Source organism: Branchiostoma floridae, chromosome 12, assembly GCF_000003815.2.
Source record: "Branchiostoma floridae strain S238N-H82 chromosome 12, Bfl_VNyyK, whole genome shotgun sequence".
NCBI lineage: Eukaryota > Metazoa > Chordata > Leptocardii > Amphioxiformes > Branchiostomatidae > Branchiostoma > Branchiostoma floridae.
In genome coordinates, this window is record NC_049990.1 from 12,041,549 (window position 1) to 12,056,045 (window position 14,497).

Below are 14,497 nucleotides of genomic sequence, written 5' to 3' on the forward strand. Positions count from 1 at the left end.
GAAAGTAGATATTCTATTTCTAAGTAACGTTACAGGCTATTTGGGTTGCTACTCAAAGTCAAACTCCAGCCCTGTTCCTGCCATCCGTTCACGGTACTTCTGGTCAAACCTGGCGCTCTCCTCGGCCGAGAAGTGGTTCTTCCAATCTCCGACCGCACCTCGGGTAACAGAAAGTGAAGCATAAAATACATTGTATTACGTAAACCTAACATGTGTTTTGTCTGTAAGACTTCAAGTTTTCAACCAGAAAAATTACTAGTCACCAACGTATTTCAATCGTATATTTGATTAAATGATTTAGCAATTCTTTACGAATTGTCTTCCTTTACGAATTTCCTTCAAGTGCAAATTGTCTTAGCGTTGTCGGAACAAAATAGATAATAGATTTTAAGATAAGATGTTAATGCTGATCAAATGCGAATATATTTTCATACCTTCGTATTAAGGAGAATTAAATACGATGCTACATTTTCGAGAAAATACGGAAACCAAAACCAACAAAACTTACCATTCCTGACAAAAACCTTTCTCCGTATATCAAATTCCGAAAATGTCTTCCTCATTGACTCCAAACTGCAGCTGTTCAGGACACTGGCCAGGTTTTCATCGGTCAGTTCTTTCTCTAGGAAGGCTGCTATCATCTTCACTGACGAGCGAAAATCCTGAAAACATGTAAAAATGCATTGTCACTGTCAATGTCCTGAAAAAAATGTAATCTTGCAGATATTGATGTCATTTCACATTTTTTCTCAGTCTATTCTTTCATGCCTATATCAAAATCCGAATATGCATTTTATAGATTTATGAAGATTAGACGGGTTAACAGTGTTTATGATCAAAGACAATCATTTCTACAACTGGATAAAATTGGAAATTATCTTCCGGAAGTTTTGAGTGACATCCAAGAAAATTTCCAATTTGTATTTAGTTGTCTTAACGTATTAGAATATCATACCCATCTTTCACCTTTTTCATATCTTCGTACTTGACAAAGAGGAAGTGGGGGTCATTCCTCATTTGCCACCAGCCCAGCACGTGATCAAAGTAGTCACCATAGAGCTCTGCAATGAAAGAGTTCACATTGCTCACTCTGATCTGTAAATTGTGATTTTCTTCGGTGGTGATAGCAAATGACCGGGCCATATACATATACACCTCGGGGTGAGTCATTAACCCTTTTAAGAGTTAATTAATTAATTAATTAACTTGATGCTTGGGTGTCAGAAACGTCATTACCAAGCTCCAACGCTAAAAACTAACACTCGTCAATCATCGTTTGGTTACGATACCCACAGGTTCATACTAGATGTGGTATTCTTCATTGAATCTTTCCCCTCAAACCTTGAGATCAGGTGTCTTCCTAACCGTGATGGAAACTTTGAAATCTGGAATGACTTTATTGTACGGGGATGACTGTCTTGTTTGTCTGTCTAAGTATGTAACTACAATACGGTAACCTGGGCCTTTACTATATGGTATTTCTTTATAATTATCCCGTTATACTATTTGTATTAGCCATGATTGGGCATAACTCAAGGCGTTTTTAATTCATCTCTAACAAAACTCACTGTTTCCATCAAAGAAGTCCTTCAAGTACTGCTCCCAAGAGTCTGGGGTCTTAAGATGGACAGTTTTCTGGCTGAAGTGGTAGGATGACACACAGATATCCTTGGGGTTTCGCAGGACGACAATGGCTTTAACCTGCAGGGGATGGTATCATGATCACCGTCAGTGCACACCGTTTAGGGGCCATGTGTCCTTCTATGCTTTAAATGCAATATTTTTAAATTTTCCTACATTTTCGTCACGGGCAAAAGGGTCGACTTTAATGTCTGCTTAATCTTATCTGAAGTTGAGACGATAGTTCCAGGAATACAAAATTGAGAACGAATGTTCTGGACCTTGTTGACTGGAGCTGACAACCCTGGAGGAGCCATTTTGTGTTGGAGATGAGTAAACATTAGCCGAGGAGAAGGAGTCTCTCGCAGCTGGATGTAGTTGGGTTCCTTCTGTCCTAGGAGCCAAAACTCAGGCCCGATAAATGGTGAGGTTTCCGTCTTTCCGCCAAGAATTTTATGCACGACTTCGAGCATCCAGTTCGTACCTTGAGGAAAATACGTCAGTTTCAATGAAGATGAAACACAAGCTAATAGCCACTGGGCCTTTCTAGAGTTAGCTTGACCAATACCACACTTTTGCTGTCAAGTTCTAAGCTGTCATTGAATACTCATTTGAAGAATGTGTCGATTCGAAAAACATTTGTCTTTTATGTTAGTGTCCCATGTAACTTCTAAAACTGATCAAATTCAAAGGTTTTCCCAAACTACAAAATAACAACCTTCGTTAAAGCATCTAGTTATCATGCACTTACCCAAGTCTGTCATCAACTTCCAGACCAAACGTTTGACTTGACGTTTGGTATGGGTACTGTAGGAACATGGGTAGCTTTGACACTACAGATGGGACCGGCGTACCTTGAAAAAGTCTTATTACTAGCATAGTGATATTTAGGAAGAGTTCATTGTTGCATGGGGAAAATTGTAAATAAAATCCATTTTGAGGTTTTATAATGTCCTTGCATGAGTGTAAGTACCCATAGGATGCAAAATGTTGATATGGAACAGTTAATTTTGCATGGGGAGGCAAATATAGTGAAATTTATTGCACTTGCTTGCGTTAGTATGGGGAAGATTTTCCATTACACTGCGGCAGGGGTCCAACTGTGTAGACGTAACTGTGGAATACAAAATGTTGATATAGTACAGTTCATTTTCGTATGGGGAGGGAGACAAAAAGTAAAAAAAAAGGCTTGCATGTCAGTGCAGCATATTTCACCTTAAAAGGTTGTCTTCCTTCTTACATCACAGTTCTCTTACACGTGAGCAGCTTGGATAAGTAAATAGAAGCTAATGACATGTAAATGTTACGTAAAATGACCTAAGATATATGATCTAAGTCCGGTAATAACTTTTTAACTTTACATATGTACGCAATGAATCTAATAAACGACTAGTTTAGGGCAGCACCTACCACTTTTAGGATAGCTCACTATCACCACATCATCGTCACGTATCTCAAACGTCTTCATCGCCTCCAGACATTCCATATTAACATTATATGGAAAGAACATTCCTTGGCACTCCATGTAGGGAGGCGACTCGGGAAGAGGGTGTTGTTGCGATAACGCCATGCTGAATACAGTAACACCAAAAAGACAAACATTACGATCATTGTCCACATCATTGGAGCTTGGGAAGGAGCTATTCGGATGTTAAAATTAACAAATTGAAAATATCACAAGAGAAAAACACTGCAGAAGTCAGCCTTTTGCTAAGCCCTTATAATTTTATCGCGTATTCAGTGGCCTTGCCGCAGGACCTTGCCCCTTATTTATTGGATAGTTGTAAAAGTGACACCAATTGGAAGCTATGAGTGTACATGAGTTACCAACTTTATTGGTGATGCCAGTCTATCGCACTAGTGGCACTTTTACCACACCAGTACATGTCTTAAATACAGAAATGAATGCCTTGTTGGCTCTTATACCATGTTTTGTCCCTTTAATTCTTTTTACAACAGTCATCACAACTTTATGGTGCCTATTTTTGAAAATGTAGCCATCTTGTTTTTTTCGCCCTATCGCAGTATTTTTGCAGTCTGCAGAGGATGTCATCCATAAAATTTACTCGCTGTGTCCTAATAATATACAATATATATATTTACTTATCAACTCGCCTACAACTACATGCCTGTGAGGAAAATGAACTTACGGGTCATGACTAGTACCTGTTTACCTAGTGTGACCTTAAACCCTTACCTATATACCTAGTGATTAATGACTCGTCCAACTGTAGTAATCAAAACATGTTTGTGTAAAGGCGATCTACATTTCTGCTTTCCCGTGTTACATTTAAGTACTACAGCTTCTATGTTTTTAGCTTAGTCAGAAGCCCAACCAGTTCGATTACTGTGAACAGTGTTTATTCGGTGACATATGTTTTACTGAAAGTACTTTAACATATTACAGTATACGTAGGTCTAGGGATATAGATCTAGATCTATGGATACAGTGTGTAGATTACACCTCCTTGATTACAGGTATTCCAGATCTAGATACTACACATACAGAGTTAGTTACACCTAGAGAGCCTAGAAAGACTAGCTTACGAGTACACATACCTAAAGTCCCACGGGCACCAACCGACTTATCACTCTGTTACAAAGTCCAAACTCCACTTGGGTGAACAATTGACAACTCGAACTAACCAATCAGGTAAGCATGCCATTGGGTACTCTTACCAACCCCAGGTACTCTCACTACCCAATTTATGGAAGTCCCGCCGCCCATATGGCCTCAATCAAACCGCATCCGCTCTGCGCAACTCTCCGATAGAATGCTGACCTAGCTGTCCCGCGCTCTCAATCAGAGCGCATCCTAGCCTGGATATCTCGAACGCGCTCCTTTCTGGCGTCAATCATGGTGATTGATAGGACCACAAGTTGTAATTGTTTACGCCCAGGTTTCAATATTTGGTTCGACTGGAGACTCGACTTCGTAGGGTAATCCTTCAGACGCTATAAGGTGATATAGAGCAAACAAACGACATATTTTACGTTCCCAGGGTTTGCAATTTTGCGTCACTATGACATGCACATTGTAATAAATTGTATTTATTGATACTTGGGCAATACTAGGTATCCTATTTCTACGTAACAGTACAGGGTATTTGGGTCGCTACTCAGACCCAACCTCCTGTCAGTTTCTCCCATCCGTTCGCAGTATTCTGCTCATTTTGCACAACCATGAAACGCACCAAAATACACATATGCATGTGAGTACTTGAGCAATGAAAGTAGATATTCTATTTTTAAGTAAAGTTACAGGCTATTTGGGTCGCTAGTCAAAGTCAAATTCCAGCCCTGTTCCCGCCATCCGTTGACGGTACTTCTGGTCAAACCTGGCGCTCTCCTCGGCCGAGAAGTGGTTCTTCCAATCTCCGACCATACCTTGGGTGACAAAAAGTGAAATCAAGATATTACGAGAGCCCTAGTTTGTTTTGACAGAAAACAAATGTAATGCAACGTTTCCGAGAAAATAAATTTTTTGTCCAATATCATTATAATTATTTACCGTTTCTGACAACGTTCTTTCTCCATGTACCAGACTCTGCCAATGTCTTCCTCATTGACTCCAAGCTGCAGCTGTTCAGGATAAGGGCCAGATGTTCATCGGTCAGTTCTTTCTCCAGGAAGGCTGCTATAGTCTTCACTGACGAGCGAAAATCCTGAAAACAAGTATAAATGTACTGGAAATGACGAAATATAGTCTTGCATATCGAATATCGTTCTTGTTACCTTCAATTCTTCCATGAATATGATATCATACACATTTACCTTTTTCATATCTTCGTACTTGACAAAAAGGAAGTGGGGGTCATTCCTCATTTGCCACCAGCCGAGGACGTGATCAAAGTAGTCACCACTGTAGGGCACTGCAACGAATAACATGTTTTACATTCTAATTAATTCTTTTTGGCGGTAATAGCTGTTTAAATGTGGGTGGGATCATTTCTGCACACTATACAAATGCTCGATTAAAAACTTACTTTTTCCATCGAAGAAGACCTTGTTGTGCTGCTCCCAAGAGTCTGGGGTCTTTAGATGGTCAGATTTCTGACTGAAGTAGTAGGATGACACACAGATATCCTTGGGGTTTCGCAGGACGACAATGGCTTTCACCTACAGAACATATAAGTTCATTGTCAGAGGCTTCAATAAGTAGCTAGGCTTCTTACATAGATTTGGGGACCAACTTGTGTTTTCTCTGACATGTTTCAGTAGATATGTCAGTCTAAGAGTAACACGTAAGTACGTGAAATGCAGACTAAATAGATGATATTTGAGGTACCACGATATAGACTAGACTAAACTTGTTAACTGGAGCTGCCAATCCTGGAGGTGCCATTTGATGTTGGAGATGAGTATACATCAGCCGAGGAAATGGAGTCTCACGCAGCTGGATGTAGCGGGGTTGTCTGTTTCCACGAGGCCAAAACTCAAGTCCTATTGGTGATGAGTTTTCCATCTTTCCGCCAAGAATCTGATGCACAACTTCGAACATCCAATTCATACCTTGAAGAAAATATGTCAGTTGGAATGAAGTTAAAACACAGGCTAAACACAATTCTTAACTGGGCCTTTCTAGAGTTAGCTTGGCCAGTACAACACTAATCCTTTTGTATGTAATAAGCTGTCATTGAAGACCTTATTGAGAATGTGTCGATTCGAAAAATATTATCTTAGCATGGGGTATTTTGGAAAATCAGTTGTTGCATGAGGTGCAAATTCTCCTGTTTTAAGTGGTGTAATGTTGAGACAGTCCATGCATGGGTAGAAGCAACTGTGGGATGCAAAATGTTGATATGGAACAGTTAATTTTGCATGGAGTGGGTGGGATGCAAAATGTGATATGGGGAGGGGAACAAAAAAGAGTGAAGTATGCTGCACTTACATGCAAACTTTTAAAGTTGCCTTTCTTGTTATATCACAGTTTCCTTACATGTGCACGTGATTAGCTTGGATAAGTAAATAGAGGCTAATAACATGTAAAAGTTACGTTAAATGACAGTCACTTTATATCTATAATCTGGTGATAACTTTTCAAGTTTATGTAAGTATTCAATGAATCCAATGGACTACCAGTTTGCAGCAGAACTTACCGCTTTTGGGATAGCTCACTATCACCACATCATCGTCACGTATCTCAAACGTCTTCATCGCTTCCAGGGTTTCCATTGTAACATTACATGGGAACAATATTCCCTGGTACTCCATGTAGGGAGGTGGCTCGGTAAGAGGGTGTTCTTGCGATAACGCCATGCTGAATACAGTAACCCAAACAAGACAAGCATTATGTCATTATCCACATCATTGTAGCCTGGATACGAGCTCTTTGGATGTTATAATTAACAAATTGAAAATATTATCAGAAACGAACGCTGTAAAATACATACAGCATACATGCATTTTATACAGCCCTAATATCACGCATGCAAGCCTTGCAAAAGGACCTTGCCCCCGCCCACCAAACAGATTTGACCACGTCTTTGTTTGTACAGAATGCTTTTTGAACCTTAGTTACTCCTATTACCACTTCCAACCATCCTCACCTCAAGCCGACTCCTTCCGACTTCTTTACAATCCATTGTCAACTGTCTCACAAATGGAAATGTATATAAAAAAGGGTCTCTATTGTAATCTTCAAAGATGCTAAAGAGTTGTGTGGATCTTTACAAGAGAATGTGTGTATTGCGTGTTTACTTATTAACTCGCCTACATACATATACATTGTTTGGACAATGTACGTGTGGGTCATACTAGAACCTGTTGATCCAGTGTAACTTTGCACCCTTACCTATGTGCCTAGTGATTAATGACGCGTCAAGCTGCAGTGATCAAAACATGTTAAACTTTGTGTAAAAGGAAAGCGATCTACAGGACTACATTTTCTGCTTTCCTGTGTACATGTTACATTTGAGGGTTGAGTTCTATAGCTTCTATCTTTTTATATTATATTATTTTACCTGAAGTCAGATTAGCCAAACCACTGGGTGTACTTACTGTGAACGGTGTTTATTCGGTGACATGTTTAACTCAGGGATGCTTGCACAAAGTGCTTCAACATGTTACAGTAGGTTTACATACAAATATAGATCCAGGGATGCAGTGTGTAGATTATAGTTATTCCAGATCTAGATACTGTACAGAGATAGTGGGTCTAAGTGTTACACTCCAGCCTATGCAAACTACTAGTATACCTACACAGAGAGACTAGCTAACAAGTACACATACCTGAAGTCCCACGGGCACCAACTCACTATGACTCCCACAAAGTCCAAGCTCAACTTAGGTGAACAATTGGCAACTCTAATTAACCAATCAGGTAAGCATGGATACTCTTACTACCCAATCAGGGCTTACCAAACCAGATAATTTGTGTATTTCCCACCTCCCATACGGGGAGAGACCTTATTTCCGGAGTTGCGCAGAAGGTACACCTTGTCTAACCGTAGCTTGTTTATTGACTTGACTTTTCCCTGGGAAAATTCAAGTCAAGGTCAAGATTTCTGCAAGGCTGCACAGAAGCATGGATATTTCTAATACCTAGAAAATTATGACCGTTGCCATGTTATGACCTGTAGGTGACCTCTTAAATGGATGTCACCTGCTGGGCTGATCTATTAGGATGGGGGGGGGGGGTAATAACATTACAAGCTATTTGGGCCGCTACTCAAACTCAAACTCCAGCCTTGTTTCTTTCATCCGTTCTTCCGTACTTCTGCTCATTTTGCACTACCACAAAACGTACCAAAATACATGTGAATACTTGAGCAACGTTATTTTAAGTAGATGTTATATTTCTAAGTAAAGGTTCAGGCTATTTGGGCCGCTACTCAAAGTCAAACACCAGCCCTGTTCCCGCCATCCGTTCCCGGTACTTCTGGTCAAACCTGGCGCTCTCCTCGGCCGAGAAGTGGTTCTTCCAATCCCCGACCATACCTTGGGTGACAGAAAGTGAAATAAAAATATTACGAGAACCCTTTGTGAAGTGTGTTTCTGACTTCAACCAGAAACAAACAGTAGTCAACTAACTAGTCGTATATTTGACGAAATGATTTTACAATACTTTTTACAATAGTTTTTATGATTAAGAAATGACGTTACATTTGTTTTTATTGAAAACAAAATTAATGTAATGCAACGTTTCCGAGAAAGTATAATTTTTCTCCCAAAATATTAATCATTTACCGTTTCTGACAACGTTCTTTCTCCTTGTAAACTCTGCCAATGTCTTCCTCATTGACTCCAAGCTGCAGCTGTTCAGGATAAGGGCCAGATGTTCATCGGTCAGTTCTTTCTCCAGGAAGGCTGCTATGGTCTTCACTGAGGAACGAAAATCCTGAAAACAAGTATAAATATGTACTGGTACTGACGAAAGATAGTCCTGAAGATATTGATACTACTTCATATCGTTCCTTTTCCCTTCAATTCTGCCATGAATATATTATAATATCGTACACATTTACCTTTTTCATATCTTCGTACTTGACAAAGAGGAAGTGGGGGTCATCCCTCATTTGCCACCAGCCCAGCACGTGATCAAAGTAGTCACCACTGTAGGGCACTGCAATGAATTACATACATAGAATTGCCTTACACGTTACCGGTAGCAAAATGTGACACTTGTATCATTCAAGTCATTTGCTAAGCTATAGCAGAATTTAGTAGCGCTCAAAATGTCATCCTTTAACCAGCTTTTAGTTGATAGCAGGGTCATGCCAGAGTAAGAACGGCGGATATGGTATATTTCCTTACATCTGTCACTTCCAAAGCTTACATGATGACGAGATAACGTTTCGTCCTATCCGATTGAAACTTAAGATTGACATTTCAAATGACTCGTTTTATGAGAGTAAAACTAACTCTCTTTTAAAATGTGTAGCTGCAATACGGCAGTTCAATGGAGTTAATTGGCATAACCTGGACCATTGCGGTGACGTATTTATTCATCCCGTGTATAGATATGTCATAGACTGATAGAGGAGCATGACTTTAGGCACCCTGAATTCTACATGTTTAACATGTCAATTAGTTCCTTTTGGGTGGAACTTGCTGTTTAAATGGATGTGGTAATTTCTGCACACTATACAAGTACCTCAATGCGTGTATTTCACCGATAAAAACTTACTTTTCCCATCGAAAAACTCCTTATTGTGCTGCTCCCAAGAGTCTGGGGTCTTTAGATGGCCAGATTTCTGGCTGAAGTAGTAGAATGACACACAGATATCCTTGGGGTTTCGCAGGACGACAATGGCTTTCACCTGCAGAACATTGCTTCATTGTTAAGGCCCCCTCTCACTTGACGTGCGGCACGCTTGCGGCATTGCTGCGTTCGGAAGATGCTCAACGAATTTCAGAGATAAAGAACGAATTTTCTTACTTGTTGTATATTTTGTCGTCTTTTATGTTATACTTTTACGTATTGCGCAATATCTGAATCATAAAAAATCGAAGAAAATAACAAAACAGTGACGCAGTGAACGAACGCAGCAATGCCGCAAGCGTGCCGCACGTCAAGTGAGAGGGGGCCTTTAGAGACTGAGCTTTTTTTCGATCTGTATTAAGTAAGTAGTTATATAGATATGTTTTCAGGGTAACAACGTTAGTACGTGAAATGCAAACTAAATAAATGATATATGAGGTAACACGATATAGACTAGACTAACCTTGTTGATTGGAGCTGCCAATCCTGGAGGTGCCATTTGATGTTGGAGATGAGTATACATCAGCCGAGGAGATGGAGTCTCACGCAGCTGGATGTAGCAGGGTTGTTTGTGTCCAATAATCCAAAACTCAGGTCCTTTTGTCGATGAGTTTTCCTTCTTTCCACCAAGAATCTTATGCACAACTTCGAACATCCAGTTGGTACCTTGAGGAAAATGGGTCAGTTTGAATGAAGTTAAAACACATGCTAACCACAATTCTCAACTGGGCCTTTCTAGCGTTAGCTTGGCCACCACGACACTAGTACTTTTGTAAGCTCTAAACTGTCATTGAAGACCCATTCGAAGAATGTATCGATTCGAAAAAAACATTTGTCTTACTGCCCCATGTCACTTCTAACTAAAACTGATTAAACTCAAAGGTTTTCCCCAAATTACAAAATAACAACCTTCGCTGAATCATCTAGATAGCATGCACTATCCAAGTCTATCATCAACTTCCAGACCAGACATTTGACGTGACATGGGGAACTGTAGAAATGCGGGCAGAACAGGTGTACCTTGGAAGAGTCTATATGCAACAATGGACTCTTCCTAAATACCACCAAATGGACTCTTCCTAAATACCACCATGCTAATAATATTAGCATGGTGGTATTTAGGAAGAGTCCATTGTTGCATGGGGGAATTGTAAAATAATCCATTGTGAGGTTTCATAATGTTGAGATATTCTTTAAAAATTCCAGTTTTAAGTGCATGGTATAATGTTGAGAAAGTCCATGCATGGGCAGAAGTAACTACTAGTATGGCATGAAAATGTTGACATGGCATAGTTCACTTTTGCAGGGAGCGAGTAGGATGCAAAATGTTGAGATGAAAAATATGGTGGGAGGGAAACAAAAGTGTTAAATATGCTGCTCTTACATGTAATTACCTTTCTTGTTATATGACAGTTGCCTTACATGTACACGCGAGTAGCATGGATGAAGTAAATAGAGGTTAGTGACATGTAAACGTTACGTAAAATGACAGTCACTTCGTGATCTAGAATCTATGTCCGGTAATAACTTTTTAAGTTTATATATTTACTCAATGAATCCAATAGACAACCAGTTTGCAGCAGAACCTACCACTTTTAGGATAGCTCACAATCACCACATCATCGTCACGTATTTCAAACGTCTTCGTCGCTTCCAGGGTTTCCATTGTAACATTACATGGAAAGAATATTCCCTGGTACTCCAAGTATGGAGGTGGCTCGGTAAGAGGGTGTCCTTGCGACAACGCCATGCTGAATACAGTAACACTAAAAAAGACAAACATTACAATCATTGTCCACACCATTGTAGCCAGGCGACGAGCTCTTCGAATAGTATATGATATAAACATATTGAAAATATCACCAGAGAAGAACGCTGTAGAAAACAGCATATTTTGTGAAGCCCTTATCACGTATTCAAGCAGGACCTTGCCCCCTTCCTGTCATGACCAATTTGGCCACGTCTTTGTTTATCCTGAAATTCTGAATGCTTTTGAACCTACTTCCAACCACTACCAACCATCCTTGCCTCAAGCCGACTCCGTCCCGACTTCTTCTCAATCCGTTGTCAATTTTCTCACTAATGGAATTGCACATTGAAAAAGGCGTCTATGTCGTAATTTTCAAGACGTTATAGGCTTCTTGATGCTTTACAAGAGAATGTGCTATTTCTATATAGTGTGTTTACTTATCATCTCACCTACTTGCCAGGTGAGGACAAAATTCATACGGGTCATGACAAGAACCTGTTTGCCTAGTGTGGCCTTGGACCTTTAGCACCTATGTGCCTAGTTATTAATGACGCGTCAAACTGCAGTGATCAAAGCATGTAAATGTTAAAAGCAAAGCCATCTACAGTATTTTCTTCTTTCCTGTGTGACATTTGAGGTTTGGTCATGTAGCTTCTACATTATATTATTAGCTTATCCTAAGTCAGAAGCCAAACCATTGCGCCTACTGTCTGTGAGCCGTGTGACTTATGCTTTACTCAAAGATGTATACACGGAGTATTTCAACAGATTACAGTAAGTTTACAGATATAGTGTGTAGACTATGGGTATCAGTCCAGATCTAGAATACGATACAGATATAATGTGTCTTGGTGTTACCTTACAGTCTATGCAATCTGTACCTACAGAGAGACTAGCTTGCAAGTACGCATACCTGACGTCCCGGGGGCACCAAGTGACTTATCACTCTGTCACAAGGTCACAAGCTGTCACAAACTTCGGTAAACAATATTAACTCTACATTTAACAAGAGTTCAGTGACCACATGCACTCGTAAAACAAACAATGATTAATATGACGAATGCTTTTGGTAGACATGAATGTGTTGAACGTTTTATTTCTATCATGTTGTTATTGGTAACATCATATCAATATTTTATCACATACAATACAGTTGTGCATCCATTGTGCTTTTTTGAGCGGAACTGTTTATCGACAAATGAATGTTAGCGAGTACCTACTAATGATGATGGGGGACTAAACGTTTTAAAGTTTTTTTTTTTATTATTTTCACTTTATTAAATAAAACAATGGAATCCGAATAAGTAGAAACCTCCGTTCTTCGTTTAATAACCTACATTGACTTAAAAACTTACAAGAACTACTCATAAAACCGCAGAATTCATTCACTGCTCACCGGATGGCCTAGCCTATCAACCTATCCTCACCCCTTTTCCTTCAAAATGGAATGGTCCGAATAGGGTGATTGACATCCACGAGCAGGGGTCAAGGCTGGGTGAGCCTAAGGAGTCCAACAAGGCTAGCCTAATTACACATTCCGCGGAGAATAGGACATGAAGCAGAGAATAAGGAGAGAACGAAAGGTGATGAGTTTTCATTCTTTCCACCAAGAATCTTACTCACAACTTCGAACATCCAGTTCACACCTTGAGGAAAATGCGTCAGTTTGAATTAATTTGAAACACAGGCCAAACCAAGTTCTCAACTGTGCCTTTCTAGAGTGCTATTGGCCACTACCACACTTTTGTTGTCAAGGCAAGAGAATGTTTTCCATTATACTGATGCGACAATGAATTTGAAGGGTCCAATTAGCATGTGGGACCTTTGGCAGATCGAATCATTTGTTGCATGAGTGAAAAATTGAGAAAATTCCCTTTTTAAGAGGTGAAATGTTTAGACAGTCCATACATGGGTAGACGTAACTGTGGGATGCAAAATGTTAATCTGGGACAGTTAATTTTTGTATGGAGAGGGAGACAAAAAAGAGTGAAACATGCTGTACTTACATGCAAACATTTAAGTTTGTCATTCTTGTTTATCACAGTTGTCTTACACATGAGTAGCTTGGATAAGTAAATAGAGGCTAATGACATGTAAATGGTACATACATGTAAAATGAGTCCCTTTTAATCTATAATCTATGTCCGGTGATAAGTTTATGTACCATTTTTGGGCAGCACCTACCGCTTTTAGGATAGCTCACTATCACCACATCATCATCACGTATCTCAAACGTCTTCATCGCTTCCAGGCTTTCCTTTTTAACATTAATTTCTGGGAACAATATTCCCTGATACTCCATGTAGGGAGGTGGCTCGGGAAGAGGGTGTTCTTGCGATAACGCCATGCTGAATACAGTAACCAAAAAAAGACAAACATTACAATACTATCAACCTTGTCTTGTTGACAAGGTTGATAGTATTGTAATGTTTGTCTTGTTGACAAGGAGCTCTTTTAATGTTATAATTAAGAAATAAAATCACCAAAGATGAAGCAGCTGTAAAAGAAAGCATACAGACTGTCATATATTTTATGAAGTCCTTGTCACATATTCAGGCCTTGCAGCAGGACCTTCCCAACCCACCCCCCCCCCCCCCCCCCTACCGTCACCACCAGTCTGGTAAATTTGACCACGTCTTTGTTTGTTCCAAATGCTGTTTATACCTACAGTGCTCCCAACCACTACCAACCTTCCTTACCTCAAGCCGACTCCCTCCCAACTTATTTCCGACCCATTGTCAAATTTTTCATGAAGGGAAAAGAACATAAATAACCGAACCTATATCATGATTGTCAAAATGTAAAAGACTTCTTGAAGCTTTACAAGATTATGTGCCAATTAAGTACGGTGTTACGCTATCAACTCCGCCAAATACCTTGATTGGACAATGTACTTACAGGGCCGACTACTTGAACCTTTACTG

The 14,497-nt window shown here is 39.8% G+C and overlaps 2 protein-coding genes across 8 annotated transcripts in view; both read right to left on the reverse strand.

The window, feature by feature from the left end:
- Window positions 1-48: 48 nt before the first annotated feature.
- LOC118426989 (amine sulfotransferase-like) lies at window positions 49-3,190 on the reverse strand. Its single transcript, XM_035836624.1, has 5 exons — window positions 3,050-3,190; window positions 1,569-1,701; window positions 967-1,061; window positions 509-662; window positions 49-158 (listed from the first exon to the last, which is right to left on the reverse strand). The coding sequence occupies exons 1-5, from the start codon at window positions 3,188-3,190 to the stop codon at window positions 49-51; spliced, it is 633 nt and encodes a 210-aa protein (XP_035692517.1).
- A 1,131-nt stretch (window positions 3,191-4,321) lies between these two features.
- LOC118427396 (amine sulfotransferase-like) overlaps window positions 4,322-14,497 on the reverse strand; it is a 24,083-nt gene continuing 13,907 nt past the window's right edge. The window contains exons 2-11 of one of the 7 annotated variants that reach the window (XR_004832513.1): window positions 10,287-10,489; window positions 9,749-9,881; window positions 9,087-9,184; window positions 8,809-8,959; window positions 7,852-8,559; window positions 6,720-6,880; window positions 5,931-6,132; window positions 5,607-5,739; window positions 5,395-5,492; window positions 5,144-5,285 (exon numbers count right to left, since the gene is read on the reverse strand). Coding sequence is in view for 4 of the 7 variants with exons in the window: in XM_035837172.1 (XP_035693065.1) it covers window positions 4,898-5,007; window positions 5,132-5,285; window positions 9,087-9,184; window positions 9,749-9,881; window positions 10,287-10,489; window positions 11,414-11,573 (858 nt within the window). In the remaining 3 variants the exon portion in view is untranslated. Of the gene's footprint in view, window positions 5,008-5,131; window positions 5,286-5,394; window positions 5,493-5,606; window positions 6,133-6,719; window positions 6,881-7,233; window positions 8,560-8,808; window positions 8,960-9,086; window positions 9,185-9,748; window positions 9,882-10,286; window positions 10,490-11,413; window positions 11,586-14,497 lie in introns of those variants that run through there. The other 6 variants (XR_004832512.1, XM_035837172.1, XM_035837174.1 and 3 more) reach the window with 6 other exon arrangements.

What these genes read in the sequence shown, in the direction of transcription:
- LOC118426989 (XM_035836624.1), bottom strand. Translation starts at nt 3,190, where the DNA reads ATGGCGTTATCGCAACAACACCCTCTTCCCGAGTCGCCTCCCTACATG. An exon ending in GTGACGATGATGTGGTGATA is followed by an intron (nt 1,702 to 3,049) that starts GTGAGCTATCCT and finishes CATCCCCTGCAG; the next exon opens with GTTAAAGCCATTGTCGTCCT. An exon ending in AAAGGTTTTTGTCAGGAATG is followed by an intron (nt 159 to 508) that starts GTAAGTTTTGTT and finishes CTGTTACCCGAG; the next exon opens with GTGCGGTCGGAGATTGGAAG.